At 44.7% G+C, this 27108-nt stretch overlaps 1 protein-coding gene across 1 annotated transcript; it reads right to left on the reverse strand.

The window, feature by feature from the left end:
• Positions 1-2882: 2882 nt before the first annotated feature.
• On the reverse strand, positions 2883-8474 carry LOC122653708 (ubiquitin-like protein ATG12). Its single transcript, XM_043847643.1, has 6 exons — positions 8371-8474; positions 8177-8235; positions 4468-4536; positions 4318-4380; positions 3612-3704; positions 2883-3114 (listed from the first exon to the last, which is right to left on the reverse strand). Exons 1-5 carry the CDS (start codon positions 8402-8404, stop codon positions 3645-3647), a joined length of 285 nt encoding a protein of 94 aa, XP_043703578.1. The 5' UTR covers positions 8405-8474; the 3' UTR covers positions 2883-3114; positions 3612-3644.
• Positions 8475-27108: the final 18634 nt, after the last annotated feature.

Here is a 27108-nt window from a genome sequence, read left to right on the forward strand (position 1 = left end):
TCGATGAAACCGGCCCGAATCAGCCCGAACGAGCCCGGACCACACCGGACCGAACTCTTAATGGTTCGGGTTCGGTTTGTGGATCCAGAGAGGCAAACGGTTTGGTTTGGTTTGGGCTAGCCCGACGGTGCACCGGTAGCCCGAACCGTTAGGTCCGAACCCAAATCGAACCAACCTAACCCGATAAATAAGTAAATCAATAAATGCCTAATGCCCCATTGCCCCCTAAATGTGTTGTGATAGTTTCTCACTTTATCTCATATCCTTTGTTAATGATTACCCAACCAATTATAGCCATAGGCCATAGGACATAGGATACAAAGATGCATTGTATTTGAAATATTTTATGTACTTAAAAGAGAAAGAGAAGAAAAATTAGCACTAACCGGACCTTACTAGTTATATAAAACCGGTACCAAACCGAATCCTAACCGATATCAACCCGTTATCATAAACCGAAACCGACACGAAACCAAACCGCATCGAAACCGAAACCGCACCGAAATCGAACATTTCTTAATGGTTTGGTTTCGATTTATATAAAAATCACACCGAAATCGAAAAGCCCGAACCAAAACCGGCCCATTGACACCCCTACCCTCCCCTGATGACTCAGAGAACCTTTTTCCTTTCTTTAGTTTTAATTTAGAAACTTTAAATTCAAAATTCAACCAATTTTTTTCAAATTTGATATAGGTTTTTCGATATAAAATATGTCTACTTCAGAGTGTGATGACATGATACAATTTGATGAGGTCTGAACAATCTATTTTCCTGTCCATTTTGAAAAGGACAATATTGCCAATAAGATAAGGATACTGACGATGAAAGAAATAGAGGATGGATTTCATTCACAGCCACATAACGTGGGGAAAGGTTAAGAGCATCAGGTGCCTCATTGGGCATTCCCTGGGTGGTGGGCTCATTAGAGAGGAGCTGGATTCAGGTTAAAATTTTTATCAAAAAAAGATTCACGTTAAGATGCTTCAAACAGAATCGCATTTGGTCATTTCGATCCCCTATTGTGAGAGAGATGCAATTTATCGGACGAAATTTTGCTACTGCACTAGTAGCAGGAATGTTCTTGCTACAAGGCTGGCAGCCAAGGAAATAGGATCTTAAGGGGTATTTTAGAAAATACTAAAACCTAGGAGGGTATTTATGAACCCAAAGGAGAAGTGAATTATTTCATTTCCTTGGCTGCCAGCCTTGTAGTAGGAACATTCCTGCTATGGGAGTAGCAACAAATTTTTTTTCTCCCAATTTACCCCCATGAAAAAAAAATATTAGGGGTGCATATGCGGAACATTTGCCCAAAGAAATATTTTTGAAAAACAATCCCGTTCCCTGGTGAGCTAACCTGCCTAACTTCGTATCTCTTTAGTTGGATTTCTATTTCAACTTCAAGAGTGATCATTATCTGCTTTGTACTCATCGTACGGCGCTGCAGGTGTCATGTGTGCACAGCAGACCCCACATGACACACATGGCACACATGGCACCTGTAGCACCGCATGATGAATACAGCAGCGAATAAAAAATTCAAGTATCTAAGGACACATTGATAATAATAATATATCCATATGTAATATTATCATAAATGTCCCCTGGATACTCCATTCCATCATTTGATATGATGAGTGAGTGAGTGACCTAGCTATGTTCCTTCTGGGTGACCCACCAGTCACTATTCGGATTTTTTTTTTCTTGTTGGAAAGGATTAACCAACTAGTTAAAAATGTCTTGACTGTTCATATTTCGTAATCTGAATGTGATTCTTCTTGAAGTAATGAGTTTTCGATGCAACACCTCTCTTTTTTTAAAAGGACATTTCCACAACTTTAAAAATGACAGTTTTGGACTAATTCACTCAACTCAATAAAAGAAGACAAAGATAATGCTACCTGGTCATGTGCGGTGTGCGATCCTTGCTTCTAAAAACAAGGCTGCATAAAATGACCGTTGCACCCCAAAGATTTTTACCTTTTCATGAGAATACAGCGGTCATTTCACGGCCCTATGTCTGGTGCAGGGGCCATGCACACGACCAAGTAACAAATCCTGTTTCCCCGTTTAACTCTATTTTGGTTTAGTACACACTATTTTCAAGGTAAGCTGAGAAGACAATATCTGGAAATAGGGCAATTCCCCATTCGCACAAGGTTGGGGAATTAATTTGCCAAAGGGAAAAAAGGTTTGGGAAAAGGCTACGCACGCTCTCAAGGCACTCAACATGTGTCATCCTCTCTTTTCCCCTTTTGAAAAAGATCTTCTTGCCCTTCTATGTCCAGCCCTGTAATTTTTTATTTTATTTGTAATCACACAAACCTACACAACAAACTTTTGAGATCATAGAATGGCAGATATACACAACCAACTTTTGAGATCACGGAATGGCAGATATACACAACGCATCCAGCCCTGTGATTGATGCATACCATTGGCTTACCAAAAGCCAACGGGTTGCCCAACCCTCTCCTTTTAGGGGGGGGGGGTGAAAGAGATTGAGAATGAACAATTGGTGTAGTTCATCCTCCATCAATGCGAAGCAGGCAAAATTTATGTCATTTTTCTTATTCTTTTCAAACGAGGAAAGGATTCTAATGCTAATTCACGGGACAATTGCAGTTGATTGCATACTTAGAAAATTGTTTCATGGTTTAGTGGGTTTCCATGGAATTTGTCATTGATAATCAGGATTCAGAACAGCAGATCAACAGAGTATTCAGTCAATTGGTGAAGGAACAAATGGAAGCAATAACATAAATCTTTAACAGCTTTTACATTGTAGGGAAGGAACCAAACAAACAACCTTTTAAACAAGAATATTGCCTTTACTATTAGAATGAGAAAAATGTATATACACTGGCAACAGAATCAAGTGGTCTATGTACCACATCACAACTGAGAAATTGCATATTGGAAATCCAGATCATATACAAAGATAAGAAGAAACAATGGGCATTATTCAAGAATGCAATGCAACACTAGTGTTGTATCGCTACCAACTGCAGCATGCTTTTGAGGAGGTCCTTTTTCAAATCATCATTGTTATTTCGTATGTAACAGGAGGGAGAGAAAAGTGTAAGCCCCTTCGTAATTTTGGTTCCTAGTCTGCATACAACAAAGTAACAAGGCAGGAGACAGAAGAAGGTTTTATATTTAAAAGAGGAGAAACAATATAGAATTTTTGTTTTCCTTTTTGAAGAATAAAAAATTAATGCAAGCAATGAAAGGACCAACTTGTAGATATCAGACAATTATCTAATTCCTGCCTGGTACTTAGCTAAGAATGATATAAATAGGACATCATTTGTACCCATCCAAGACCCAAAAAATTATACTAATTTATTTTGTCCACCAATACTAGAATCCCCAATGCACCGAATAAGTATCTTAGTATTATCCTTCTTCTAACAGTTACATCTTGCTACATATCATAATCAGCCGTAAAAAGCTCACAGTGTGGACCAATCTTTTAATGTTTCAGATATATGCTATACTTGTATTCTCTTGAGAATCTAAGGAAACATTGCAAAGACTTTCATTGAAACACAAGTAAATCTTGAGAACAAAAAATGAAAATGAATGCCTAAAACAAATATACTTACCAGCAATACAGCTCAGAATCTACCACTGGTTCCTTAACCCCATGCCATGGAGCAAGCATAATTAAGCACCAGCTTCCCATCAAACCCAAAATTCTGTAATATCCGAGTGGAAGCTGTTACCATGATGGATATACAATATATGTATCATCTCATGAAATAAAAAAAGCACGGGAAGCCATCATGTTCCATGGCTAAAGTTAAAACCACATAGCACTAGTAAGGGGTACAATCTTTGTTTTCTTTTATTGCAATACAAGCAGGAAACAAATATGTAGAAAACATTTAGTCAACCAGTTATGCAAACCCACAGCCAGCCACATACACATAAGAAAACAGTAAAGAAGCTAGTCACGAAAGAGAAGATAACAAAGAAATAACAAATTAATTTTTCATCAAGCTAGGAATGGCAAAACTAGGAATGATAAAGGAACGATCATATTAGAGCTGATTTGAGAGTAGCTCCAATACATGATAAGCTACGAGAAAGTTGTTTGAGGTGGCATAGCCATGTTCAACAGAGGCCTTTGGATGCCCCAGTACGGAGGAGTAATTTGATTCAGATTGAAGTATGACCTCGAATAGAGCTGATTGGAGGGCAAGGATTCATGTAGCCGACCCCATTTAGTTGGGATAAGGCTGAGTTGTTGTTAGGAATGGCATACATATATGTGCCTATATAATGAACCGTTAAGAACTAAGAACTCACGTCGTACAGATCAATCACCAACTCATCTGGGTTTGGGGAAAAGGCACTGTTGACATATACAAACTGCAAAGAGAAAAAAAGGTGGTCAAAATTACTAGTGATAATAAAAAATATACTAAATCGGAAATCATCCATCAAAAATCAATTTACCAGTGTGTCCCTGTTAAGTTGTCGACGAAGAAAGTCGATGACTTTGACAAATTTGTCAGTTCCATCTATCTGCCAATTAAAAAAATGCTTAATACACACATAGCAGCTTTATGCATGAATTGAATCAATACGACATAGAGGAAGTTTTTGCTTGATTACGATCTATTCCAGTGAAATCGTGATAAATAGATGGCTAGTTTAACATATATCAGAAAGGAAAAGGTTAATATCAGGGATCAGCTATTGTCCACGCCCATTTTTATTTCTAGGGTTACTGCTCTCTGAAATCTCCGACCGCGAAGAACAGGAGAAGAATTCCTTGTTCTTCCCCAACAGAAGGGAGAACTCCTTGATCTTCTCTGTGATATATTGGTTGGGCTCAATTGAAGAGAGCTAGACAAATACAAACTTTCTTAATCTTAAGGCCAAGATCGGCTTGAAGGGCTACTGGAAACTCTCTTGAGAGGGACCAAAAGGAACAGTTGGCAGCAGGTGGCAGAAGAAGAAGAAGAAGCTTTTCTTTTGGTGGGGAAGGATTTCGGCTTCCTTAGTCATCTGAAGCTCGACCTGCACCATTTTTCTGCAGCAAGAGTTCGTCTTTTTCTCTTGATCAGAAGCCTAGAAGTCTGTATTTGTAATCACTGGTTTCTGAATCAGCGTTCAGAAGTAACAGATGAAAGTAGTGGGTACTGGATCGTGTATTGGAAGAATTCCTCATTCTTCTCCGGCTGTAGGGCAAACTCATTGTTCTTCTCTATGATTTCTTGTTGCTATTTTACCTTATTCGGCTCTTCTATAGCATCATTTCTTCTGCTGTGATCTCAATCTTTGGAAAAGTTACATGTCTTTCTCGTGTTCTTCGGTTTGTTCAATTCCTCCTTTCTTTGTTCTCGTTCGAGTTTCAACACTCATGCCGTTTTTATTTCTTGTTCATTTCTGTCTCAGTTTCATTACTATACACCGTTTTGCTTAGTTTTACTGAGCAGATTTTCCTGGTAGCAGTTAGTTGATAACCAGATTTCTCCTCTCTGGTTTGTCTTTTGTTTTGATCTAATTTGTTTTCATTCATTATCTCTGTTTGCTCTTAATTACTGTTCATCTATTTGCTGCTTCATTTATTTAATGCTTATTTATTTGTCATTTTCATTTATTTTCTGTTTCATCTATTTGCTGGTTTTTTATTTTGAGATTTCAGGTTGGGTTTTTGGGTGTGAATATGATGTGTGTCCTTGAATTTAGTACCTTCTGTGTTTCAGATTGTTTGCGCATGATTGTTGTGGATTGTCTCTTTCTTAGGTCGTTCAACCTTCTGATTGTTTTGTGCGTCAGGAAGGCCCAGCACTGTAAAAATTTAGCCAATCACCTTTTGCATGGATCCTTATGAATAATAATTAGGTATTATGTCCTATCGACCTTATGCTATTCGCCGGAAGTGATGTGCTGCATTATGACCCGGGTGTCATGGAAAATGAGCACGGGTTAGATGGAGCAACCTCTGTAAGACACGCGCTGCTTTGGCACCCAATTACAGTGACAAGTAGGCAAGGATTTTTACACCATGGATGAGTAAAGAAGCTAGTCCAAGAGCGTAGGATTATATTCGCATCTTAAAACATAGGAACTTCAATGGGAAAGAGTCTAGAATTGGTAGATGTAATGAAAAGAATAAGAATTAACATAGCTTGTATACAAGAGACGAAGTGGAAGGGTAAAAAGGCTTAGGATTTAGATGACTATAAACTTTGGTATAATGGGGATACAAATATAAACATGGAGTGGGAATAATAGTAGATAAATCATTTAAAAAATGATGTCGTAGATGTTAAAAGGATTAGTGATAGGATAATATCCATCAAACTTATATTAGGAAAGGAGATAATTAATAGTGCTTATGTACCTCAAATAGGATTAGATGAAAACACTAAAAAACAATTTTGGGAACATAAATGATTTAGTTTAAGGAATTAGTCAAAATGAAAAGATTAAAATAGGAGATCTAAATGGGCATGTTGGAAGGGATAATAGAGGCTATGAAAGAATTCATGGAGGATTTGGTTTTGGAGTTAGGAAAGAGGAGGAGATTTCAATTTTAGATTTTGCGGTTGCTTATGATTTATCAATAGTAAAAACATTTCGAAAAGAGAGAAGAACATCTAATAAACTTAAAAAGTGGACAATATAATAGCCAAATAGATTTCTTTCTAACTAGACGAGCTGATAGGTTATCATGAAATACTATAAGATTATACCAGAGGAGGGCTTAGCCATGCAACATAGATTAATGACCTTAGATATGTGTTTTAAAACGTTGAATTGTAGGACATGTGAGATTATTTTTCCTAAGATAAGATGGTGGAACTTAAAGGGTGAAAACTTGAAGACATTTACTGATAAATTAGTATCACATGGAAGGTGGGATTTAGATGATACCCCTAATATAATGTGGAACGTGATGGCTGCTTATATTAGAAATAAAACTAAAGATGTTCTAAGTGAATCTAAAGTAAATACGACACTCATCTAGGGAGACTTGGTGGTGGGGTGAGGAGGTTCAAACAACAATTAAGGCTAAGAAATCCAGTTATAAAACTTACTTTGCAAAGGACAAAAGATGAAGAGGATTTCAAAAGGTATAAATTCAATGAAAACGAAGTTAAGAAGATAATAGGGAAAGCAAGGGCTGCAAAATATGAGGATATCTACAACAAGTTAGGCACAAAGGAAGGGGAACAAGGTCTCGATAAACTAGCCAAGCTAAGGGAAAGGAAGAGTAGAGATTTCAACCTCATTAGATGTATTAAAAGTGAGGATGATGATATTTTAGTAAACGATGAGGAGATTTAATAGAGGTGGACAAACTATTTCTACAGTTTACTAAATGGAAATAATACAAGTAATAATATTTTAGAAGGTTATAATAACAATCGAGAAACTACAAATCTTAGATATATACGGAAAATTAGGGTGGCTGAAGTAAAAGTTGCCTTAAGAAAGATGAAAATAGGTAAAGTAGTAGGTCCAGATGGTTTCCCACTAGAGGTGGATTAGAGCATATAAGAAAGATCTTCATATGGTCTTTATTGATTCAGAAAAAGCTTATGATAGAGTTCCTAGAGAGTTAATTTGGCAAGTTTTCGAGAAGAAAAATGTTTCAAGTAAATACATTGATTTAATTGAAGATATGTATAATGATGTAGTGACTAGCATAAGAACTGTGAGAGGACAAGGTAGTGAATTCTCAATAACAGTTGGATTACACCAAGGTTCAGCTCTAATCCGTATTTGCTTGCACTAATCATGGATGAGTTGAGCACTAGCTTGCATATAACTTCAATTAAATCAGGACTAAAGTGTAAGTTCACCTACAGTTCCGTGCCTTTTGGGAGGGGCGGGGAGGGGAGAGGGGAAGACGCATTCAAATTGTACAATAAAAATCTGTTTCAGAAAATCTCATGTGGGGAATAGCTAGGGGTTTTAAAAACACCAAATCACCAAAAACTGATGCAGTACGCTTATAGAAAGATCAGAACCCCTCAAAAGAAAATTCCAATGAAGCAACCTAGGGTTCTTGGAGCTTAAGAACCCGCAGTTTCATGGGGAAAATTTTGAATATCAAAAGGTGAAGATAATACATGTATGCATCTTAATGACAGAATAATCCAACAAAAAAAAAATAAATAAATGAAGATGAAGAGAGGAATCAAGGCACCTTGAATTTGGCTTGCTTGAGTATGGGAGCGTCGCCAGTTGCTCTCAAGTGGACAACAACTGCAGACAGAAAGAAAAAAAAAGCAGATAGAGATCACCACACCACCAGTACCACCATTAAAGGGATTCAAACAACTCTGCAAACCTTTTTCCAACCGAAATTACGATTTTTTCAACGGAGAGTCGGGTACTAACCTTTGCGGACCGAACTCGGAGATTCTGACGCCATTGTTCTCAAAGTCGGAAAACCGAAGACTTCTTAAAAACGGAAACTTCTCTATTCTGCTAATGTTTCTTAGCCTCCGTTTGTTTCCAGATACAGAAAACAAACCACTCAAACGTGAATTTTCACAAGTAAACAAACGAACCTTTGCAAGGAAAATTTTCTAACCGATCGGGGTAGGGGTGTCAATTCCAGGCCTGGCCCGCAGGCCTGACTGAGTTCAACTGGTTAAAGCCCGGCCTGCGGTCCCGATGTGGGGTCCTCTCTGGTCGGGCACCCGATCTGGCCCTACCGGTTATAGCCCAACTTAGCCCGACCCTTTAATTTATAAACTTCTTTAATATGGGCTTGGGCACTGTTTGAGTTATTGGCCCAAATCTGATGTATTGTATATATTTTTTTGACATTTGACTTTCTGTTGTACTAGGCCTATTAAATGTTCAATATCTTACTTCAGTCAAATTTGTGCTTAAATTTATATCATGGTCAACACGAGTTGCACTATTTTTAATGAATCTACCATGTTCAAATGATTGAAAAAAAAGTTTTAATGGGGAAAAACAGAAAAGAGGTGGCAAGATGGTACACCTCTTCATAAGATTAAAATATTCAATTTTAATGGGCTACATCATTTATAACCCATTTAGATTTAAACAGGCCCACAACCCGATTAATGTCTGGTTAAGGCCCAATTCTAGTATTTAATAATAGCATGAGTCCAATCGAGCCCGTCTAGGCCCGGCCCGAATACTTAAATAGGCGGTCATGGTGCAGGCTTCAAGCTTGGTGAGGCCCGGCTAGGTGCGACCGGTTGACACCCATAGATGGGGGTACATTAGAGTAAAGATGTTAATGGTTTTGTTTCGGTTCAGTTTAAGATAAAAGTGATAACCGCCGAATAGGAGTATGTTTTCCAAATAGAACTGAACCAGCTAGGTTTCGTTTTGGTTTGATTCTATATTTTGTTTTGACGCAATTTGTATTCGGTTTAGGTTCATATTTAGGTGTTTGGGACAACTGCTTACATCTCTATCAATAGAAAATCCCCTTATTTGTTAGGGTCATAATCCACCGAACTTAATGCAAACATTAAAATGGGATAAAACTTATCATCCTTGTTGATTAAAGCATCAAAAGACCTATGTGTAATTCGGTTCAAGCCAACAGTTGCCTTGAAACTAAAACAAGGAAAGATTCCAGATTTTGAAATCAAAACGAACCGATTTGATTTTAGTTTAAACTGCCAATTTTGGTTTCGATTACAGTTATAAATTGACACCCTTAAATGGGAGGGAGAGTCAGGAAAACAAGTGCCTTAAAGGTGGACTCATAGTTTATCATAATTCAGATGATGATGAGAGAAGAAAGAATTCCTTCACCACTAGTGATGTGACCTTGTTATTGGCTCCTATAATATCAATCAATCTTATTATAGAGTAAAAATACCCTTTCCATGCTAATCAAAGGGGCATATTTCCATGGTGAGGAGATGAGGAGATTCTCCACATTAGGAGTAGAAATTGAGTAGAAATTGAGAGAGAGAGAGAGAGAGAGAGAGAGAGAGAGAGAGAGAGATGAAGACTCCAGTGGATAAAGTTCAAAAGTTATATGGAATTTGCTTTGTTCAGGCATCCACAAGCTCTTGTTTAGTTTTCTGTTTTGGTATTGAGTATTTGTGAGTGTTTGTCATCTATAGTTGTAAAATTTGGGTATAATTAACAGGGCTTTTAACTTTGGGCCAGATCTAATAGCTAAATAGCTATATGGTGCCTTTAGGAACAATCTATATATTTATAGAATTATGTCTTTTCATTCTAAGGAAGCATTTGAGATTATGAAGTCTGAGTCAGTACCATAATAGACTAATTTTTCTTTCTTTCAATAAAATTACTATTATTAAATGCCAAAAACAAAATCTTAAAATTACCTGACTGTCCCTATTGGTAGTAAATAAGGGGGAAAAAAACAAAAAGATGGTTAGGCTTTCACCTATAACCTTACCTCTTCATGCAATTTGATTAGTGGCAACAGATTGGAAAGATGTCATTACGTGTATGGTTCATTGACTTAGAATGCATTCTCAGAAGGATTCAGATCGTCTACGGTGCAACTACCCATAGCGGCTTGTGCGATGCAGACCGCACGCGCAATGACCTCCTTACCTGCGGTCGGGCAAAGCGTTTGGGTAGGGGGTAAGGTGGTCTTTGCGCATGTGGCTTAGTCTGCGCCACTCAGGCCGTTACGGACAGTGTGCCATAGAAGATCTGGATCCTTCCCAGAATGCATAAGACTGTTTTTAGTATACATTCTTGGAATGCATTCTAAGTCGATTTTGTATTCTCAGATGATAAAAACTATTTTTTTTCATCCGAGAATGCAAAATCGACTTGAAATGCATACCAAATGCTGCCTAAGTACTCTCACATGAGTTCGTAGTTTTGGATACAACATTTTGATTTGAATACCAATCATGCAATAGGACATGTCCTTTGTAGTACTAAAGTTATGACTGGGCTTTTCCAAGGTCAGAATTTCCCAACGTTCATTTGAAAAACACAGATTAACAGAACAAGTTTGAAGGGGAAAGTACTCCATTAATATTAGAATAACTAGTAAAGGAGACAATAGAATAGAATGGAAGACAGAAGTGCAGAGATATTTTTGCAGAGTAAGGCCAAATGGGTGATTCCCTAAAAATTAATAACATGTCTCTTAATCATTCCCTTATTTAATTGCCCTCTGAGTGAATTCTACATTGTATTTTATCCCAAAAAAAAAAAAAAAAAATAAAAAATCCTACATTGTATTAATAACTAATTAAACAAAAGTCATGTACAGACAGAATTTTAAAAGGAGAAGAGGGTAGAGTGATAAAGCTGACACAAAAGATATATAGATCCCAAAAGAAAAAATGAGGGCATTCAGGGTGCCTTTAATTTGGTGCCTTAGGTTTGGGAAATGTCCATTTTATCCTAACCTTATCTTTACCTGCACTTCCATCTCTGACTCCAACAACTACCACCACTACCACCGTCGTTACCATGGCGGAGACGGAGGTGGCAGCAACGGCAGTAGGGGAAATTAAACGGGGAATTTGGAGAAAAATAAACCGCAGGACTTTTGAAGAGAAGAAGAAGAGGAAGATTTTTAATTGAACAAGAACAAACGTTTGGTCGTCTTAGGGCATTTTTTATTTTGGGCCAATTGCTTAGATCTACATAATAGAAAAAAGATTTACCCGTCTGACGTACTTTAAATGTATTTTACACCAATCAGTTTTAAGGTAGAAAAGATTTACAAAACCCCAACCCATTAGAAAAAGTTGAGTGAATTTTTTAAAATACCCCCAACATCTTTGTAATTTACTAAGTCTCACTCCCTTTTTCTCTTCCGATTTCTGCTGGATTCTATCATCCTTAACAATTTCTTCTTTTCTTCTTCTTTCGATGACTAAGGAACATTTCCACATTCTAATGCTACTAGAGTTATCGAACAATGTTCTGAGTCCAATTTGTTTCAGTTTTATTCCTACTCCAACTCAAGTCAGAATTCCTCTTATTACTTTTCTCTGATTCTCTTCTTCTTCCCATAGTTCTCCATTGCTTTTTAAGCTAGTCGAAACCTCTGTTTTTTGGTCAAGTTTCAGTTTGTTTGAATTGTTTGTCTTCTTCATACTAGTTACGTTTTTTTCCAAATTTGATACTAAAAGACTAATCTCTCTGAAATTTTAAAATCGATTTCTAGTTTTTTAAATCTGAAAATACAGAAGAACCATTTTCCATACTCTGTTTCTGAGTTTTTCCTGCAACCAACACATTGCACCATTTTCAACTTTAAAATATTATTTTCTGGTCTGGCAGTCAGCAAGAGCCAGGCAATTCTGTTGGTGAAATCTCAGCCTTATTTGATACTACTTTGAGAAGTTACAATTCTGATTTACCATTCTTGTTCACCGCCCCATCTTTTTATTTCTGAGGTCTTTGAAATATTTGGCCATATATAAACTAGAAAAAGAATTAGTTTAGAGTAGAAAAAGCTTTGGAAGACCTCAAACCCACTGTTGAGAGCAAAGTTGTCCCAACTCCAATACCACGGAAGCATCCCTCACCTAAACCAATCTCTCTTCCCACAGTTCAACTCCAAACCAACGTCACACAAGACCTTCCACGCCACCGAAGAACTCGACTTGAAGCTTTCATCTCCCAAGCCAACCCAATTCAAGAAAGCCGAGTACATCATTCCGGCAGATTTAACCTAGGGAGCGATCAAGCACGAAGAGGAGAGGGGGAGAGAGAAGCACAATGCTTAACTCGAAAGCTATTCTGATTAAAATAAAAAATGAAAAGAGATGGAAGGCGGGGGATGTGAAGCGGTTGAATAAAAAATTCGTGAGGAGAAGAAGAAGTGGGTTGCAGGGGTATTTTAGGTTGTTTATTTTAGTTTTTTTAATGTGATCGGGTTAGGTAAATCTTTTCAATATCGTAATTTATAACATAAAACATAATTTATATATTCCAGTTTTGTAATTTTTTTTTATTGTTAAGTAGATCCAGAAAATTTTCCCTTTTATTTTTTGGATGGATTTCTTTGACTCATTAAAGACTGATGATTTTGCTATGGTGATCGAACTTCTTCTGTCCACTTCAGAGTATAACACAAACCAGGAAAAATTTTGATTTTGCACTCTTGCTCTTCAATTTCTTCTTCTTCTTCCTTCTTGTCTTTCTAGTACTGCGCCACCAAGTCAAAATAGACTAAAAAAATTAAAAGAAGTCAGCTCAGAGTGTCAAGAGCACTGTTAGCAAATACGCGTTCGTTTTAAACACATTTTCATTTTTTACCGTTTTAAACATGTTTTGCCGTATGTTTCCCAAACATACGGTAAAAAATGACAAACAACAAGCATTCCCATTTTCAACTCTTTTAAAACACGTTTAAAATAGGTTCCCATTTTTTTGGCGTTTTTTAAGACTTTGGACTTAACTGACCATATCTCTCTCTCCCGAACTCTGATCGGCTTGATTCTTTCACCGACGTAAAGATGATTCAAAGGGCTACATTTTTCATGATATCACCTTCAACTCACAGTCAATGCATGGATACCGGAAATAGAAGCATGTATTTCAAATAAAAATTCCTCAATTTATATGAGAATAGTAGCGTTTTTTTGGTTTCCTTTTTTTGAAATATAAACGTTTAAAACCCGTACTGCCCGTTTTCCATTTTTTATCGTTCTCTGTTTTTTTTACCATTTTATTTGACCGTCCATTTGCAAATTTTTACCGTTTAAAATCTGTACCATAAAACTCCGTTTTATTATCGTTCCCGTTTTTGTTAATTATGGTCAAGAGTTACAAATGAAAAACAAATCCTCCAACAACCAAATTGATTGATCGACAGAAGAGCCATTAATGAGTAATAAATTGCTGGGAGGCCAACATTTGTTAATCTGATTCTTGCGAGAATCCAAACCCCAAACAGCCAAACTAAGGCTCCAAATTTAGAAAAAGAAAAGGAAATTTCGAAATCCTAATGGACGAGAGAGAGAGAGAAGGGGGAAATGGAAATGGCAATGGCAGTAGAGTTTACAAGTTTAGATGAAGCTTTGCAGGGGTCAAAGTGAGCCTTCCATCGGGCTGAGGAGTGGAATGCGAGAATGCGACATGGCTTCAACGAGCCATTGACGGTTGAAGTGGTGTTGTACGCCATGAATAAGTTTGAAACCCACACAGACATCACTCCCTGTCTCATTTCTCCTCTCTCTCTCTCTCTCTCTCTCTCTCTCATTTTTTGGAGTTTTTACCCTTAAGGATATTATGGGAAGTTCACCTTGTGGTAAGGGTATTTTTGTCATTAAAAAAGAACTAACAACAACTTAACTACACAGACTAACAGAGTGGACTAAGTTCAAATGTCTTCATAAAATAAGGATAGTCTGTGCTTTTTTGACCAAGTATTGTAAGTTTCTAAGATATTGGATACTTTTAGGGGGTGTCTGTGAAATTTTCCCTTAGGATTTTTATCCTCTCAAGTGTCCAGTGCCCAAGAATCCAACCATAAAAACATGGGCAGTAACATCTCTTTATCCTCTTAAGTGTTGAGTGACAAAAATTATCTCCTCCAGTTTTCTGTCCGGCCAGTTCCACCAATGCCTGTAATAAAGGGGTAGACCCTACCCAGGCAGGATAGGGTACGTTGATCGTTGTGCCCCCCTTTATTGAAGGCATGCACTAATGGAAACTGAGCCGGACAAGGAACTGGCCGGAGGGGACAAAGATCCTGTTGAGTGGACGGTTGGATTCTTAACTGTGGTACGTACATTGAACAGTACTGTGTAATGCATTTGAGAAGATAAATTTCCATATATTTAGCAGTGGCTACAATTAATTTTTAGAACCAGTTGGTTGTCCAGTGTAACAGCCTAACAAACAAGTGATCGTTTTCGGAACCTTTTTCATGTGGCTCATCAGTTCACCAAGTTAGCAAGACAAGAAGAGAAAAGACATTTCTTGACAACCATGCATCCATGCATGCATGCATGCAATGCTCATCACAAACATCTATAAGACACGGTCGGTGGTCACTGGTAGTCAGAAGTGATGGGGCATAAAACACCCCACCTATCAGAGGCTGCCACGTGGCCGACCCGACCTCAGTCCGAGAACCGAGTTTGGCCGAGAAGGAAATTGGGCCGACCCCATATCCGATAAGTCACCTGACAAAGCCGGGTTTGACCGAGCTGGCCGGTGACTGAGGCCGAGATTATACGGGTCAGCCAGGGACTCCTAGCCGACCTCATGGCCGAGACCAACCTCCTCTCGGGCCGACCTCCATTGCCGACCCCACGGGCCGACCTCGTAGGCCGAGCCCTCCTCCATTGAGGCTCCCATAGCACCCCACCGGGGATCTCCGGGCCACGTCAGCACATCCCGAGAATCACGGGATAAGGACCGAGCCACGATCCCAGTGCAACGCAGAATCACACTCTACATGGACTCTTACCTTAATAAGAGTCCGACCAAAAATAACTCTCCACTCCGTTCTACGCGAGAGAACCTTCCGAAAGAAGGACTCCTACCATACTAGGACTCTCCCAACCGTCTCATCTCCACCTTACTCTATAAATACCCAGGTATGGAGCTCTATTCCAGATCTGGCTTTTAATACGCAGTTACGCTGTCGCGTTGAAGACCTGACTTGAGCATCGGAGAGTCCTAGGCCGGAGCCACACCGGCCCTCTTGCGCTCATTGCTTGGTTTTTGCAGGTTCATCCACGGGCGAACCACTACCGGAGGTTTTCACACGCAACAGATTTGGCGCCGTCTGTGGGAACGACATCAGCAAGCATCGTCGTTTCTGCCAATTCCTAGAACACTAATAATGGTGCATACGAGGTCAGGGCAGCATGGCTCTACTTCCCGTACGGAGGAGCCGCAACCCGTTGTGCCGACGAGACGATCACCGCCCCCCCGAAGCCTCTCGGCAGGGGATAAACAGAAGACCCCCTAGGGCAGGTGGGGCGCAGCCCATCACGGGCACCATTCCACCTCCAGAGAGCGGGAATGGGGGGGGTGCACTAACCACGGCCGCGGCTAGCTGGGTACAGGCCGAGCCAAGTTTGGACGGGAATGTCCTACCTGCACCGCCACCCTTGCCGGAGAGTTTGGACCCAGAAGCCCCGGCAAATAATCGACAGGTTATGGATTTGCAGCTGCAGATGCTCCACACCAACGAGATGCTGCGCGCCTTCATGAACCAGATGGCCCGAGGCGGGCTGATGGGTCAGCCGCCGGCCGCGCTCCCTCCAGCTCCGGCCCGCGCTGAAAGAAACTTGCAGCAAAATGAGGGCCGGCGTAGGGCCGAGCCGAGTCGGGCTGCGTCCTCGCATCCGTCTCGTCAGAAGACTCCACCTCCGCGCCCCAGTAGAGGCGCTCGACGGGGTGAACAAGAACATCGCCAAAGCCCGCGAACAGGGCATGAAATTGAACCAGCCGGCTCTGTAGCAAGGAGGTCGGTATTTTCTGGACGGATCGGAGAGGACGAACCGCCGAGGATATTCCGAGAACAAAGGAAAGACCCGGTTGAAAGGCGCGCACCGAGACACGGAGAAGGATCGCGTCATACTCCCCGGCGTCCGAGCTCACCTCCCAGAGAAGAACAACAGGGGAGTCCCCGAGGGTCCAACTTCCAAGAAGAAAAAAGAACAAGAAAGGACGGTGAGGACCGAGCTGACCAGAATGGCCGACTACAGCGGGATGACCGATCCTATCAACCCCGGGCCGAGGAGCTGGTTGGCCAAGCACCTGAAACCGAGCTGGAGAAGCGGCTACGAGACTTGGCCGAGCAGGTGGAGGGGTTGAAGAAACAGGCGACCCCGGACGCCTACTCTTTGGTCGGGCGTCACCCTTATCCTCCCGAGATCATGACCGCGCCGCTACCACACGGTTTCAAACCTCCCCGTTCGACAGTATGACGGGACGCCGACCCGACAGATCACATCAACTACTTTAATGCGATGATGACCATGTACGGGGGAACCGAGATCGTTTCTTGCCGAGCCTTCCCTGCATCCCTCAAGGGCGCGGCGACCTCATGGTTTTCCTGGTTGCCGCCGAATTCCATAAAAAGCTTCGCTCAACTCTGTCGAGCCTTTGTCACGCGCTTCCAGAGTAGTATGAAACATAAGAAGTCCACGGTCAACCTCCTTAGCGTGAAGCAAAGGCCCGACGAGTCGATCCGAGCATTCGTCTCCCGCTTCAACAAGGAATCTTTAGATATCAAGGATTTGGATGAGGCCACGGCCCATACGGCTATGAGCAACGGATTGGCCGACATGGACCTTATCAAGGACTTGGCCCGGAAGCCGACAAGAAACCTGGCCGAGCTCTTGGAGAGGTGCAACGAGTTCGCAAATATGGCCGAGGTCCTCCAAGCCCGGAAGGGCAACGAAGGTCGTACCGACAAGAAAAGGTCGACAATGCAGCGACCGAAGAGAAGACAAAAGGCCAAGGACGGATCGCCGAGCGATGGTCGGATCGAGCTCGAGCCCCGACTACACGCCATTGAATGCATCTCGCAAGGAGATCCTGATGCAAATACAAGATGGGGGGTACATCCGCCGACCCCGACCGATGCAAGCGGGGTCATCTCGGAATCCCAACAAATATTGCCAATTCCATAAGGACATCGGTCACGACACCGAAGATTGTTATCAGCTGAAAAGAGAAATCGAAGAGCTGATAAAAGCGGGCCACTTGAAGAGATATGTCAAAGGAGGCCGAGAAGATCGTGGAGGTCGGCGGCCGGATGACCGAGATCAGAGAAGAGCCGAGCCTAAGGCCGAAACCAGGCGAGTTGAAAGAGACGATGACAAGGTCCGAGCCGAGAAGAAGGAGGACGGATCCGGGCCGAGCAATGACAAGGGAGCCCCCATATACACTATCCTCGGGGGGCCCGGACAAGAGAGTACTCGAAAGGCTAAGGCAAACGCTCGCTTCGTCGGAGTAGCCGAGATGCCCGCCAAGAAACTCAAGCCGGCGGTAACGATTTCCTTCACGGAAGCCGACCTCGAAGGTATAAGTTTACCTCATGACGATGCTTTAGTGGTGCAGGTAGAAATTGCGAACAGACCCGTACACCGTGTATTGGTCGATACCGGCGCATCCGTGGACCTTATGTCATTGGAAGCGTACCGACAATTCGGCTTCGGCGACGAAGCGCTTAAGCCCGAAGGAACCTCGCTTCACGGGTTCTCGGGAGCGGCCGCGACTATCAAGGGCTCGATCGATCTACTAGTCACAATGGGGCAAGCTCCCTGCCAGGCGACGATCCAAGTCAAATTCATGGTGGTACGGTCGGTAATGGCTTTCAACGCCATACTCGGCCGTCCGTCATTGATCGCCCTCCAAGCCATCATCTCCCCGACTCACTTGAAGATGAAGTTCCCCACCGAGAACGGTGTTGGCGAGGTCCGAGGCGACCAAAAGAAGGCACGAGAGTGCTACGCTACCTTCGTCAAGCAAAACAAGGGTAATGTTCGAGGAATGGCCATGTGCGTCGAACATCTCCCCGAGGATCAGCGGGATGAGCTTATCGAGAGAAGAGGGCGACCCGTGGAAGACCTGACCCCACTTCATCTCAGCGAAGATGACCCAACCAAGGTGGTCCAGCTCGGATCACTACTAAATAAAGATCAAAGAAGGCGGCTCGGAGTTTTCTTAAAAGCGAACGCCGATGTCTTCGCCTGTCGGCACGACATGTCAGGCATACCTGCACATATAGCCGAGAACCGACTCCATGTGGATCCGGGTCGGAAACCAATCCGGCAGAAGAGAAGGAACTACGCACTTGATCGGCAAACTGCAATCAAAGAAGAGGTGGAGAAGCTTCGCCGATCAGGATTCATCCGAGAAGAGAAATTCCCGACCTGGTTGGCTAACGTCGTCATGGTCCCTAAACCGAATGGGAAGTGGAGAATGTGTGTCGACTACACCGACCTCAACAAGGCCTGCCCAAAAGATGAGTACCCACTACCTCGGATCGACCTCTTGATCGACGCCACGGCAGGTCACGAGATGCTGAGTTTCATGGATGCGTACTCCGGCTACAACCAAATCATGATGCATGAGGAGGACGAGTCGTACACGGCCTTCCGAAGCTGACCAAGAGAATTTCTGCTACAAGGTCATGCCGTTCGGATTGAAGAATGCCGGAGCGACATACCAGCGCCTCGTGAACTATATATTCCGCGAGCAGATCGGAAAGAACATGGAAGTCTACGTGGACGACATGTTGGTGAAAAGTTTGAGGGCCGAGCACCACTTGGCCGACCTGGAAGAAGCCTTCGGCGTATTGAGGAAGAACCAGATGAAGCTGAATCCCGCCAAGTGTGCATTCGGCGTAACCTCGGGAAAGTTCCTTGGCTTCATGGTCTCTGTCAGAGGCATCGAAGCCAATCCGGCAAAAATCAGAGCCATCCAAGAGATGAGTCCTCCAAGGACGATCCGAGAAGTACAAAGGCTAAACGGACGTGTGGCGGCGTTGGCGCGATTCATGTCGAGATCGGGCGACAAGTGCCTACCGTTCTTTAAGGCCCTAAAGAATATCCGGAACCCAAAAGATTTTATCTGGTCATCCGAATGCCAAGAAGCTTTTGAAGAGCTGAAGAAATATTTGGAGAACCCGCCTCTTCTCAGCCGACCTGAACCAAAAGAGGAACTTCAAGTATACTTAGCCGCCACTCCCGTAGCGGTCAGTGCGGTGTTGATCAGGGAAGAGAGTCGAACTCAAAGGCCGATATACTATATCAGCCACGTTCTTGTTGATGCCGAGACAAGGTATTCCGGGTTCGAGAAAGTAGCATTCGCCCTAATCACGGCTGCAAGGAAACTAAGGCCGTACTTCCAAGCCCATCCGATTGTGGTATTGACCGACCAGCCACTCAAAAAGATATTACACAAACCCGACGTTTCGGGACGGCTGATTTCCTGGGCAGTTGAGCTAAGTGAATACGATATAAGCTATCGACCGAGGACGGCGATAAAAGGACAAGCCCTGGCCGACTTCATCGCCGAATGCACGGGGCCCGAGCATGAGGTTGGAGAAGAAAAGACAGACGAGGAGGTCGGGGCTACGGCCGACCCTACTTGGACCATGAATGTTGACGGCTCAAGCAATTCCTGAGGAAGTGGGGCCGGCCTAATACTTGTAAGCCCCGAAGGCTTTCTGGTCCAATATGCCCTAAGGTTCAAGTTTTCCGCCTCAAACAATGAGGCTGAGTATGAAGCCCTTCTAGCTGGACTTCGAGTCAGCAAAGCTATGGGCATAAAGCGGTTGAAGGTGCGAGGAGACTCCCAACTCGTGGTCAACCAGGTCAACGGAGACTACGAGGCAAAAGACGAAAGGATGATAGCATATCTGGGTCGAGCCCGAGATCTGATCTCCGAGCTCAAACACTTCGAGATGACTCGAATATCGAGACAAGAGAATGCCGCGGCGGACTCCTTGTCTAGGTTGGCCGAGGCTGACCTCCAATATCTGAGCCGGTCAGTATACATAGAAATATTGGAGAAACCATCCTTACAAGAAGAAAGCATAAAGCACATTGAAGAGGATGGGCCGACCTGGTTGGACCCCATTGTCAACTACTTGGAAAATGACCTGCTCCCGGGGAATCGAGACGAAGCAAGGAAGGTCAAGATCCGATCTTCCAAGTACTCAATGATCGACGGAGTACTCTACAAAAGGGCAATCTCGGCCCCTCTTCTCCGATGTCTGGGACCGAAGGGGGCCGAGTATGCTTTAGCCGAGGTGCATGAGGGAATATGCGGGAGTCACATGGGCGGCCGAGCTCTTGCATACAAGATACTTCGGCAAGGATTCTATTGGCCAAGAATGCAAGAAGAGGCCATGAAATACGTGAAGACGTGTGAGAAGTGCCAACTGTTCGCGCCAATCCCAAGCCGACCAGCAACAAAATTAACCTCAATGCTGAGCCCAATCCCATTCGCTATGTGGGGAATGGACATTCTTGGAGATTTCACCCCGGCATCGAGAAACAGAAAATACGTAGTAGTGGCGATCGATTACTTCACCAAGTGGGTCGAGGCCGAGCCCCTTGCCACCATCACTGAGAAGAACATGGAAAGATTTTTCCGAGATAAGGTCATCTACCGGTTCGGGCTACCGAAAGTTCTCATCACTGATAATGGCGCGCAATTCAACAACCCGGCCTTCCGAGAATTCTGCGAGCACTTCCACATTGACTTCCGACCCATCTCGGTAGCTCACCCACAAGCAAACGGACAAGTAGAAGTGTCCAACCGAACATTACTTGCCGGCATTAAAAGGAGGTTGGATGAGGCCAAGGGGAGATGGGTGGAAGAACTCCCAAGCGTCCTATGGGCATATCGGACGACTGTAAGAACTCCAACCGGGGAGAGTCCATTTCGCCTCGCTTATGGGACCGAAGCCCTCGCACCGGTTGAAGTTATGGCTTCATCATACCGAGTGCTCAACTTCGATGAGAAGACCTATGAAGATGGGCTGCGAGCCAATTTGGACTTCCTCGATGAAGTCCGAAAATGCCCTACTCAAACGCGGCGTACCAACAGAAGACGGCAAGCTACTATGATTCAAGAGTCAAAGAGCGGCATTTTCGTCAAGGGGACCTTGTTCTCGAAAACTCAGCGCATCGCCGAGGCAACAAGGAAAATTAGCACCAAAGCTGGGAAGGCCCGTACATAGTCTCCAAGCAAATTCGCCCTGGCACATATCGCTTGCGAGACTCGGGGGCAAGAAGGTGCCGAGACCTTGGAACTCGGAAAATTTGAAAAAGTTTTTTCAATAATTGAACATGCTTGTATTCGGTTTCAGCCCGACAGTTGATTCAATAAAGTCTTTTCTCCAACACTCAACGTATTGGCAAGCTCCCAAGTCGAAGTCGTAAGACCGGTCCTCATAGACCAGGCCGACATCAAAGACCGACCCTCATAGGTCGGCAGCCAAGTCGTAAGACCGGTCCTCATAGACCAGGCCGACATCACAGACCGACCCTCATAGGTCGGCAGCCAAGTCATAAGACCGGTCCTCATAGACCAGGCCGACATCAAAGACCGACCCTCATAGGTCGGCAGCCAAGTCATAAGACCGGTCCTCATAGACCAGGCCGACATCAAAGACCGACCCTCATAGGTCGGCAGCCAAGTCGTAAGACCGGTCCTCATAGACCAGGCCGACATCAAAGACTGACCCTCATAGGTCGGCAGCCAAGTCATAAGACCGGTCCTCATAGACCAGGCCGACATCAAAAACCGACCCTCATAGGTCGGCGACCGAGTCGTAAGACATGTCCACATAGGCATGGCCGACCTCTCAGGGGCCAACGTCCCTATTTGGCCGAGCCTAATGAAGTACAAAACCACGCCAAGGCATTAGGCTCGGACAAGAAGGATATTCGGCCACGCGTCCGCTTATATGATAGCCTCTCCAATCTGACTGAAGGGAAAGGCGAATTAACCAACCAATGCGAAGATCGCATTGACCTCGGGCGGGCATAGCCGAAACCACCGACAACGTTTGGTATGGATAGAAAAGAGACGAGTTCCTAAGCTCGGTTAGTGAAACGACTCGGCAGCTCGGCCACAAACGAAACAGAATACGCAAGGAAAAGAACACTGAGGGCGCCGAGTTCAAATACTTAGACAAATTTTGACAAAAATAAGTTGTTTTATTCATTGTAAGCCGACTGATCGGCACGGTTACAAAAGAGGCAGCTCGGCCCCACACATACAAAAAAAAAAAAAAAAAAAAAAAAATTTTTACATCTCCGCCTCCTCGGCGTGGGACTTGGAGGCACCCTCGGAGGCGTCCACGGTGTTGGGCTCGGCAGCAGGGTCTTGAGGTCCAGCTCCCAGAGGGACGACGTCGGCTGAAGCAGGTGCCTCCAGGGGCTGAGCTTGGGTGACCTCGGCTCCCTCCTCATCTCCCATCTCCCCTGCAAAAGTAGTCGCATCATCGTCAAAGCGGGAGAGATTGAGATCAGGATACGCTGCCTTGATCTCGGCCAAAAGCTCAGCTCGGCCTGCTTCAAAACCTTCGGCGAAGGGAGGCTTCCTGATCTCGTGGCAGATATCGGCGTACTCCTTCGATTGGAGATAGTCGCTAATCGCCGTGCTCCGAGCCGTGGCCAGATCTTCCTTGGCCTTCTCCTTCACCTCGGCGAGCCGAGCCTGCAGAGCCCGGACCTTCTCTCTCTGCCTGGCCACCTCGGCCTGAGAGCTCTCCACTTCGGCCTCAGCAGCGGTGAGCTTCTCTTGGGTCTCCCGAAGCCTCTGAACGGCATCCTGGGCGTCCTGATAAGCCTTCTTGCACTGGACGTCCAAGGAATAGTTCTCGGTCAGGAGCCGCTCGAAGCGGAGCATGGTCTCCACTGCTTTGGCGAACCCCTACAAAAAAGCATGAGAACAAAAAATTAGGATAAACTACACATATCAGATCATAGGCAAGAGCCGACAAGGAAACTTACCATGTTGAAGTCTTGAAATAGGGTGGAGAGGAGCTCAGGGTCGGACAGCGCCTCCAGCTTCTCCTTGTCGGCTGGGAGCCGACCTGCATCCAGCCATTCCTTGGCGTGAGCGGCCGACGTCAAGGCCGAGTCCCCCGGGAAGAGGCGCCAGGTCGGCCTCACAGGGACGTTGTTGGCCGAAGCCCTCCCCAGGACGTATCGGGAGATGTTGGTGGGAGAGGCCACGGGCGGAAGGCCGCCACTCGTCAGGTTAACCGAGAGCTTTTGGCGTTTGAGGTCTCTCGGCGGGCTCCTCTCGCCTTTTCGGCCTTTCCCCTTCCTCGGAGACCCGGCTTGACCCGTGTTCTTCTCGGCCTCCAGACCGACCACCGCGTCCGATGGTCCCGGCATCACCCCCTTTCCCTTGGAGGCCTTGGAGGACTCGCCCCGGGGTCTCTTCTCGGCATTCTTCTTCTTCCTATCCGCGAGAATCTCGGCTCTCAGCCGAGCTGTGTCCATTGGAGGAATGTGGCCGACCACTGCAAGAGAAACCGAAAACATAGGGAACAAGTCAGAAAAGGAAAAGAAAACTAAGTTAAGGGGTCGGCTCGGATAACTGAGATAAGCTCGGCAAGGGTTCCTACCAGGGGTCATATGCCAACTCTGAAGAAACCCCTCGTCCTGAAGCCGGAGAACATCGAAGGGCGGACGCTGGGGGATCAGGTCGAGCGAGGTCATCTCGTTCTCGGTCAGGGGTAGTACCCTATTTACATAGTTCAGGTTCATCTCCTTCCACTCGGTTCGGAGAGGGCTGTTGGGAATGGAAGCGAAGAAAAAATGGGGCTTCCAATACTTGTTGAAGGTCGGCGTGCCGACCAGAAACTTGTGACCGCCTAGAGCCGCACTCTTCCCTGATCGGCGGCAGAAATAATACCACCCCTTCTCGGGAGACTTCTTCAGGAAGAAGAGCCGAGAGAAAAGCGCCACGCTCGCACCTCGGCCCATCTCGCAAAACAGGGCGTAGAAACCATAGACGGCCAGCCAGGAGTTTGGCACCACCTGACTCAGAGATGTGGAAGTGGTCCAAGATCTGGTCCACCAGCCGAGAACGGGGAGCCGAAACGCATACTTGAAGGGCGTCTCGTACAGAGCCACCTCGCCGGGCCTGATGAAGCAGGCCATCTCCCCGGGATTAGGAACTCGGAGCTGAATGTCCTCGGGGATGGCGTAGGTCGTCCTCAGATAGTCGAGGTCGGCCTCCGTGATTGTGCTCGGAACGGTGCCGACACTGCCTTCCTCGGGCTCAGGGGCGTCGGTGGACGAGCTTACTGAGCCAACCCCCATCTCGGACGAATCTCCCTCGCTTGATTCCTCATCTGATGAGGACGACCCGGAGTTCTCGGCCCGATCTGCGGCTGTGGATTGGGCCGCGTGGTCAAACTCCATGGGTAACGGGGGCTCGGCCACCTCGGCCTGACGAAGCTCCACTACATCGGGCTCGTCTGAGGTCGAGCCCAACAGGTCTATGGTGGGAGAGCGGACGGGGAGTTCTAGGCTCGGACTCGCGCCCTCTGCCGCCCTGGCGAGCAGTTCGCCCATAGGACTACTACCAATTGACATACATGGGCGGAGAAGACTTACTGGTTGAAGAAGAGTTGAGTGGAACGAAACGACGCGAGTCGATCACGAACGAAGCTTCGATCATCGACACGAGCAGGCAAACGACGAGATCTGCCGAGTTGGCGGTTCCAAACTTGCCGAGAAGTCAATAACTTAGAGCAGTGAAGAATGAATAGTTAGGAGTCACCTATTTATAATCCTTGGGTTTCACTGATCCAACGGCCGACAGAGCTCGCATGATCCAACGGCCCCGGATCGAAGGGCGTTTCAAATTCCCGAGCCCGCCATAATGACTCGGTGGCGTGGCACGGACACCCAACCGCGATCGTGCAACGTCAAATCCGCAGATAATAAATAATCTCGCCCAACCGCAAGAATCTTCCCGACAAGCGCCCAGAAATTTCACTCATCGCCGAGCCGACACCGATGAGTGGGGGCTGTGATGGGGCATAAAACACCCCACCTATCGAGGGCGCCACGTGGCCGACCCGACCTCGTCGAGAACCGAGTTTGGCCGAGAAGGAAATTGGGCCGACCCCATATCCGATAAGTCACCTGACAAAGCCGGGTTTGACCGAGCTGGCCGGTGACTGAGGCCGAGATTATACGGGTCAGCCAGGGACTCCTAGCCGACCTCATGGCCGAGACCAACCTCCTCTCGGGCCGACCTCCATTGCCGACCCCACGGGCCGACCTCGTAGGCCGAGCCCTCCTCCATTGAGGCTCCCATAGCACCCCACCGGGGATCTCCGGGCCACGTCAGCACATCCCGAGAATCACGGGATAAGGACCGAGCCACGATCCCAGCGCAACGCAGAATCACACTCTACATGGACTCTTACCTTAATAAGAGTCCGACCCCGAAAATAACTCTCCACTCCGTTCTACGCGAGAGAACCTTCCGAAAGAAGGACTCCTACCATACTAGGACTCTCCCAACCGTCTCATCTCCTCCTTACTCTATAAATACCCAGGTATGGAGCTCTATTCCAGATCTGGCTTTTAATACGCAGTTACGCTGTCGCGTTGAAGACCTGACTTGAGCATCGGAGAGTCCTAGGCCGGAGCCACACCGGCCCTCTTGCGCTCATTGCTTGGTTTTTGCAGGTTCATCCACGGGCGAACCACTACCGGAGGTTTTCACACGCAACAAGAAGGGTCCAATTAATTAGGACTCTTAATTAACCAGAATCTCCATTCCCCATTCAAATACTCAATTCAATTCGTTGTTTTAATTTGTTGTTTGCGCATAGAATCCTTTGGTTGCACTTGGTTCTTGGTTTGATATTGAAACTTAATTGAAAGAGTTGTTTTCTTGTTATTAGTTTTTAGGGTGTTGGGGTCATTTCGTGTACGATTGTGCCTAAACAAAAGAATGATCAAATTTAAACGTGACTGTCTCCAAATAAGGTATAAGAAGATTAAAAAAAACATTAAAAAAAAAAAAAGCATTGTAAATAGTGCTTAATTTGGAGGCATGGGAGGAGACAAGTAAGCTCACGAGGGCAAAAGGAATCAAGAGCATATCAATTAAGCTCACTTATTCAATTCGATCATTCACGTACGTCAACCATGCATTGCCTGAATCAAACACAAACAAAGAAGTTGGGGTCCTCAACCCACTAAGCTCTCCTTAGCCACCCACAGAGAGAGAGAGAGAGAGAGAGAGAGAGAGAGAGAGAGAGAGAGAGAGATCTTTCAACTGCAACCGTTAATCTAGGTTTGGTTTGTACCTCATATGGACCCCAATGGGCCAGCTCTTCCCTAACCAAACCCACTAAGATACAAATGATCAATCTCTCTCTCTCTCTCTCTCAAAGGACATAAATAATTGTATAATCTGGACAAACAAAACAAAAACAAAAAAAAAAAGAAGCAAAAATAAGCATAGTAAAGTGAACCATCTATATATTGCCCAGAAGTGATACCTTTTCAATAATTGGAATAGATAGAAAGGGAAAGCAAAAGAACAACCATATATACGAAACTGAAATACATAGACTCCACAATGTAGAAATTGACATTAATTTTGTTCCATGCATGCACTCTTTGTAGATACCACGTATCTAATTACACAAAAACAGGT

This window comes from Telopea speciosissima, chromosome 3, assembly GCF_018873765.1.
Source record: "Telopea speciosissima isolate NSW1024214 ecotype Mountain lineage chromosome 3, Tspe_v1, whole genome shotgun sequence".
Classification (NCBI taxonomy): domain Eukaryota; kingdom Viridiplantae; phylum Streptophyta; class Magnoliopsida; order Proteales; family Proteaceae; genus Telopea; species Telopea speciosissima.

Bases quoted from the DNA above. Each gene is read 5' to 3' on its own strand.
- LOC122653708 (XM_043847643.1), bottom strand. From the start codon at position 8,404: ATGGCGTCAGAATCTCCGAGTTCGGTCCGCAAAG. The intron at 4,381-4,467 runs GTAAATTGATTT...TTCTCTTTGCAG, and splicing joins AACTTAACAGGGACACACTG to TTTGTATATGTCAACAGTGC. The intron at 3,705-4,317 runs GTGAGTTCTTAG...CGGATATTACAG, and splicing joins TGGTGATTGATCTGTACGAC to AATTTTGGGTTTGATGGGAA.